General features: G+C 40.6%; 1 protein-coding gene across 2 annotated transcripts in view; it reads right to left on the reverse strand.

Annotated features, from left to right (window-relative positions):
• Nucleotides 1-298: 298 nt before the first annotated feature.
• Nucleotides 299-7,294, reverse strand: part of LOC122256863 (uncharacterized) — a 260,017-nt gene continuing 253,021 nt past the window's right edge. For both annotated transcript variants that reach the window (XM_043021823.2, XM_043021824.2), the window contains exons 6-8: nt 2,056-2,220; nt 1,568-1,670; nt 299-1,002 (exon numbers count right to left, since the gene is read on the reverse strand). In XM_043021823.2, the coding sequence (XP_042877757.2) occupies nt 883-1,002; nt 1,568-1,670; nt 2,056-2,220 (388 nt within the window). In that variant the 3' untranslated portion in view covers nt 299-882. The remainder of the gene's footprint in view (nt 1,003-1,567; nt 1,671-2,055; nt 2,221-7,294) is intronic.

A 7,294-nucleotide genomic window follows, 5' to 3' on the forward strand; every position in this document is an offset into this window, starting at 1 on the left:
GACTATTTGCCACACATAGTTTGCTAACATTCCATTTCTTTCTAATATTTCTGCTAAATGGTTAAGTTAACCGAGAGTGAATGAAGTAAATTCTTTCCAAGTCTAATCAATGGTACAATCTGACTTAAATTTGAGTTGTAGATAATATATTTTCAGTTCTTTTAGGCACTGCTTTCAATGTATTTATTTTTACATTAACACTTCTTTTGTTCTTTCAATTTGGTTTGCCTATTACTTTCCCTATGTTTGATTTTCATAAATAAGGAAAATATATAACAAGGTTAATGATATACCTGAAGAATGCTTGTTCGTGTACTCGTTCTGCCATACAAAGTTCCACATCATTTTAAAGATAACTTTTTCTTAAGCCAAAATAATCAAGGTCTTGTTTAATCTTCCTTCCTCTCTCTCTCTCTCCTCCCTATACACACTAGTTTTATCTGAATTCTTTTGATAGCTGTTGTATCCAAAACTAATCTTAGTTGGTAAGAAACTCTAAAAGTTGACTATATTAGGTTTGTCTTCCTTTCCCAGAGACTTTAAACTCCATCATTCAGTAAATAAATCTCGCGTGTTTTGTATGTACATCTCTCTAAATACATCTCCATTTTTGGTTCCATTACATACATGTATATATATATTCTAAGGGTCACACACCCAAGAGGTAAGTGACTCCATAGTCTGAAAAAGGGATTCTCACACAGCTAAGCAGTTTCAGTTAAATGACAGTGAACTGTATATGTAGAAGCTTATTCCGAAGCTGAAGTATATAGTTATTCACGAACGATTTGGCCTATGCTATCATTTCAAGTTCCCCATATTTGGATACAGTGGTAGCTTGTTCTTTGTTGGGCGACTTTGTCCATCGTTAGTGGTTCCTTTTCATTTTCCTTTCTGTTCTTCTTCCTCTTCCTCTTCGTCATCAGCCTCCTTTCTCATCGAAGGTGTTGCCGGTGTTGGGTCGTCGTGGAAAAGTGGGTTCTTCACCTCCATCTCACCAGTCTGCAGGTAGAAAATATGTTATATTTTTTTCTTAAAATGCTTTCTATTGTTAAAAGAAACTTTACCTTCTTCAATTTCCTCTAACTCTGTCATCACAGGTAGGAAAGTACCGATGTGTATGTGCATTCTTCTTTGCCTTTCAAGACATTAAAGATGCAATAAGAACTATTGCTTTTATTTATCATTCTTCATTTTCAGTTTCCTTCATTCTCTTTTAAGCTGCATCATTCCTCTTATTCCAAAATTTGGATATATAAATATACCAATCTTTAATTATAAGCATATCCGTAACAAGTTCAGAGCAAGAGTTTTTACATTAAGTAATTATATAACCAACTTAATTGTAATTGACGGGTAATCCCTAAAGCCCTAAGTGAACAAATTACATACAGGTAACTAAACTGACTCTCTTGAAACATTCCCTCTTCTAGAACAAAAATACATCATTCAGCATTATAAAGAAATCCGTGGAATACCACAGCCTGCCCCCGTCTTCTTCCTCCATCATATCCTCTCAAGCCTACTCTTGCCTCTTGACAAGAGGATATCCAAAGTCCATACTAACCGGAGCAAGGCCAGGACACTCGTATACAGTGTACTCGTTCTCCTCGCCTTCCTCCTCGGAGTCTACGTCGGAAGTCGATCCATGACGCTCTCCACCGGATGATCTGGAAATACGGGGTTATGTTAAGGTCGCAGGTGCCGGATGGCCTAGCTGAAGGTGGAGCCAAAATACTTCGTTATGGAAGAAGAAATAAATTAATATTCACAACAATACAGCCCTAAATGAAAAGAAAAGAAAAGAAAGAAAGAAAGAAAAAACTGAATCAGAATAAATCATAGAATAAATACAATCAAACAGTGACATCCCATATTCATCACAGTATCATATCCCCAAAAGAATAATTGAAGACAAAACGTCTTTAAATGTACTCAATCCCCCAAAAGAACAAATAAAATTAGACTCCATTTTCAATGAATACCCCCTTCCCCCCCCTCCCACCCTACCTTGCCCACTTTTTCATCACAAAAAAAAAAATCCACCAATCTTACTTTTCAAGGGCAATCATCTGCTGCTTTTGGTGTTGATAATGGTACATATGAGCCGACTGGGCGAGCTTCCTGTCTCCACTGGTTGGGGAGAGGTCCTTATTGGGTCCTGTGACGCCGTAAGCTGGATAATCCGCGACCTGGGCAGCGCGGTGGTTCTTATTCAACCTGCAAATAGTGGGGTTTATTATTATTATTATTATTATTGTGATTTTTTTTTGCTTTCTTTTTGGTTTCCTTTACCTATTATAGCTAAAAATGATAGTAATAATGATAATGGTAATGATATCTTTAAGCATAATGATAATATTGATAACGATGTTAAAATTACTATTAGTACTATCATTATCATTATTATTATCATTATCATTGTCATCATAATCATTTTTATTATCATTATCATTACCATCATAATCATTTTCATTATTATTATCATTACTACAACAATAATATTATCAATATTGTTATCATTTACCGTATCATAATGATTACTATAATCATTATTACTTTTATTTTCAATATCATAATTCTTATAATCCTCATTGTTATCCTTAATATTATTACCATCTTCATTACTACAACATCATTATCATGTTGATGATGGGAGTTTTATTTATGAATATCATTATAACTTTCTCGAATTTTCAATAACCGCGAGAAAGAAAAAAAAAAAAAATATATATATAAATTACCATATAAGAATTACGAAAACTAAAACGCATCGTGTAATTGGTAGATTGTTGCTAAATAATACATTAATTTCCCCTTCTCTCCCCTTCTCCTAATCTTCAACACCATGTAATAACGGATGGCATTTCGCAGTTACAAACTTTGCTGCAAAAAAAAAGTAATCAAGAAGTTATAAGTCTAGAATGTATTCAAATTATCGTGACAGGAAACAGTGCAGCCATCTTGTAGTTCTTCACCTTCCCCTTATTTCTACCCCTTATTAATATAATTTATCTTTCTCTTTTTTTTCTTCTCTTTCTCTTTCTCTCTTTCCTTCTCGTTCTATTTCTCTCTTTCCTCCGCGTTTCTTTCTCTCTTTCCTTCTCGTTCTCTTTCATCCCACATTCCTCCAACTTTTCATCTTCTGCAGCTCTGCTTTCTAACTCCTCCTCCTCCATTTCCTTTATTTCTTCACCTCCGCTTACGCTTCCATCTCCACCGCCTCCTCTTCCTCCTCCTCCATTATAGTCTCCCCCTCCAGCTACACTTCATGGACATACCCATCTCTACCTCACCTTTTGACCTCCACTTCCACTTCCAACTCAATCTCCTTCACCTCCTTCCTCTCCTCTACCTTCACCTCCCCCTTCCCCACCTCTTCCTCCTCTCCCTCCACCTCCATCTCCATCCCTACCACCTTCTCCACCTCAACCTCCATTTCCACCTCCCCACCTCCACCCCAATCTCCTCCTCCTCCTCCCCCTCTTCCTCTTCCTCTTCCTCTTCCTCTTCCTCTTCCTCTTCCTCTTCCTCTTCCTCTTCCTCTTCCTCTTCCTCTTCCTCTTCCTCTCCCTCTCCCTCTCCCTCTCCCTCACCCTCACCCTCACCCTCACCCTCACCCTCTCCCCCTCCACCTCTACTTCTACCTCTACCTCTACCTTTACCTTTACCTTTACCTTTACCTTTACCTTTACCTTTACCTTTACCTTTACCTTTACCTTTACCTTCACCTTCACCTCCCCCTCCCCCTCCCCCTCCCCCACCCCCTCCACCTCCTAACCCCTCCTCCCCCTCCGCCTCCCACTGTTCCCATATTCTCTCCCTCCTCCCCCGCAGGTCCCCACTATTCCTCCTTCCCCCCTCTCCCGCCCCCTCCCTCCCCCTAGGTCTCGAATGGCAGTTCTAACTTCACAAGAAACAATAATCCAATACTCCAAGGGTCCTTCAGGTGTCGCTTCCGGGTTACCATTTAAAGCGCCATTCTCTTTCCTTTTTTTTTTTTTTATTCACCTCTCTCACTTCTCTTTTTCTCAATCACGTAACTTCTTCTTTCTCTCGTCTTATCGTTCTTTCAATCACTTTCCCTTATATTTTTCTCTTACTTCTTCCCTCCCTCCCCACTTCCAACTTCTTATTTCCTATCTCCACCTCTCCATCCCTCCCCTATTCCCTCCTCCTCCTCACCCCCTCCTTCCCTTACTCCCTTCTCTACCTCCCATTATTCTTTTCATCTTTCTTCCTACTGCCATTTTCTTTTTCTTCTTCCCTCACTCTCTTATTTCCCTTTCTTCCCCCCTCCGTTCCTATTTTCCTTCCTCTTCCTCATTGATGGAGGGGTTCGTTCTCCTACTTATTGACAAGGTGGATGAGAGAGAGAAAGAGAGAGAGAGAGAGAGAGAGAGAGAGAGAGAGAGAGAGAGAGAGAGAGAGAGAGAGAGAGAGAGAGAGAGAGAGAGAGAGAGAGAGAGAGAGAGAGAGAGAGAGAGAGAGAAAGAGAAAGAGAAAGAGAAAGAGAAAGAGAAAGAGAAAGAGAAAGAGAGAGAACACGATCAGGAGAGACACCAAAAAGATGAAAAACAAGTAAATGCTCCATCATTGGCCTAAATCTCACATTCTCTCCCCTCGCATCACCCGCTCTCTCTCTCTCTCTCTCTTTCTCCCTCTCTCTCTCCTCTCTCTCTCTCTCTTTCTCTCTCTCTCTTTTCTTTTTCTTTCTCTTTCCCTTTCCCTTTCTCCCTCTCTCTCTCTCTCTCTTTCTCCCCCCCCCTCTCTCTCTCTTCCTGCCTCCCTTCTGCCCGCCTCTCTGCGCGAACTAATCCTTGTGATAACAGAATCCACTCGAGAAGGATCCAAGTGAGGGGGGGGGGTGAGGGGTAGGGAGGGGGTAAGAGGGAGTTGGGAGTTTATATTGATATTGAAATATCTTTTTGTTTTACTAATCTATTGACACACAAATATATATTGTTACCTTTATTGTTTAGACTTTGGAAGGAAGAACAGGAGTAAGGGAATAAAGGAGGAAGAGGATAAGAAAAGAAGGAGGCGAGAAAGAATGAAGATGAATAAAAGAAGGGGGGCAACTAAAGAGAAGGAAGAAGAAAAAGAAGAAGAAGAGGAGGAGGAGGTGAAGTAGAAGAAGAAGAAGAAGGGGAGGAGGAGGAGGAGGAGGAGGAGGAGGAGGAGGAGGAGGAGGAGGAGGAGGAGGAGGAGAAGAAGAAGAAGAAGAAGAAGAAGAAGAAGAAGAAGAAGAAGGAAGAAGAGGAAAAGGAGAATGGAAAACAGTAGAAGAAAGAAAAAAGGAGAAGGAAGAGAGGAAAGAGAAGGAGAAAAAAGGAGTATGAGACACTGAATAAAGAGGAGGAGAAAGATGAGGAGGAGGAGGAGGGAGAGGAGACAGAGGACAAGGGAGAGAGAAAGATGAGGAGAATTGAAGGAAGAATGAATAAGAGGAAGATGAGGAGAATTGATGGAACAGTCATAATAACAACAACAACAATAATAATAGTAATAAATAATGATAATTACAATAATGATAATAATAATGATAATAACATTAATAAATATGACAATGATAATAATGATAACAATGACAATAATGAGATGAATACGAAGAAAAGGAAAACAAAACAATGAAGAGGAAATACGAGAACAAACTGGAGTCGGAAAATTAGGAAGCGGAAGAGGAGGAAGAGGAGGAGGGGGGAAGGAGGAGGGAGGAGGAGGGGGAAGAGGGGGGGGGAGGAGGATGACGAGGAGCAGGAGGGGCAGGAGGAGGGGTAAGAAGAGGTGGAGGAGGGGAGGGGAGGGGAGGGGAAACAGTCATTATCTGCACCTGCCGTTGCAATTTGTCTTGTGTCATTAATTCTGCATAAATAGTCATATTTTTTCATTATAATTTTCTTAAGATTAATATCCTTTGCCAGAATACCTTATTAGCTTTGTCATGATTCTAATCAACGTAATTATTAGCAATATGAGATATTGCCACTATTTGAATATATCATACTTTTATTGCTTATAGGAAAAAGGCGGAGAAAGAGAGAGAGAGAGAGAGAGAGAGAGAGAGAGAGAGAGAGAGAGAAGAGAGAGAGAAAGAAGAGAAAAAGAAGAGAGAGAAGAGAGAGAGAAGAAAAGAAAATAGAGAGAGAGAGTGGGAGAAGAGAGAGAGATGAGAAGAGAAGAGATGAGAAGAGAGAGAGAGAGAGAGAGAGAGAGAAAGATAGAGAAGAAAGAGGAGGGAGAGAAAGAGAGAGAGAGAGAGAGAGAGAGAGAGAGAGAGAGAGAGAGAGAGAGAGAGAGAGAGAGAGAGAGAGAGAGAGAGAGAGAGAGAGAGAGAAAGAAAGAGAGAGAGCAAGAGAGAGAGACAGACAGACAGAGAGAAACAGAGAAAAGGAGAAAAGGAGAAAGAGAACGAGAAACAGATGATGATGATGAGAAAGTAATAGCGAAGGAAGAGAGATAAAGACACATTCAGAGACCGAGAGACAGAAAGTGAGAACGAAGGACATAGAGAAAGACACAGAGAAAGAGACCCAAGTGACTGAGGTAATGATGGAGTCGCTTTCCCTGCTAAATCCGGAAGGAAGGACATTGATGGTTCTTCATTAGAAACCGGACGTTCCTTTGGTGTCTCGAACTGCGTCTTGCTTTCTTCGTATATTTATTTATTTATTTATTTATTATTATTTTTTTTTGCTTCTTATTTTTTTATCCTTCACTTCTTTTGATTGCATTCTTCTTCTTTGTCTCTTTACTCTTCCTCTTGTTTTTCTTCTTCTTCTTTCATCAACTTCTTCCTTGTCTCTTTACTCTTCCTCTTGTTTTTCTTCTTCTTCTTTCATCAACTTCCTCTTCTCTGTCTCTTTCTTCTTTTTTCTACTACAACTATTCCTTCCTCTTATTCTCCTCCTTCCCTTCTTCATTTCATCTGCTTCTTCTTCCCTTCCCCTCTCCCTCCACTTTCCCCTCTTCTTCGCCTCTTCCTTCCTCCTCCTTCCTCCCGTTCTTCTCCGCCATCCTCCTCCTCCTCAAGAGCTCTACTCCTGATTCTGCCCGCTCCTCACTCCATCCACTCCACCTGCACCAGTCTTTCCACTCTTCGCTCTTTCAACTTCATTTGCATCTCACTCCGTCCACTGTCCCATTCCAGACGCCGCTCCCTCCATATACTCCACCCACTCAATCTATTCTACCCACTCCGCCTTGCTCTATCCACTCCATTACTCCACCAACTCTGCCCTATTCCACCCAGTCCTCCCTATTCTACCCACTCCACCCACCCACCCCTTTCTTT

Source organism: Penaeus japonicus, unplaced genomic scaffold, assembly GCF_977035675.1.
Source record: "Penaeus japonicus unplaced genomic scaffold, GWHDUDI00000001_assembly GWHDUDI00000029, whole genome shotgun sequence".
In the NCBI taxonomy this organism is placed as follows: Eukaryota; Metazoa; Arthropoda; class Malacostraca; order Decapoda; family Penaeidae; genus Penaeus; species Penaeus japonicus.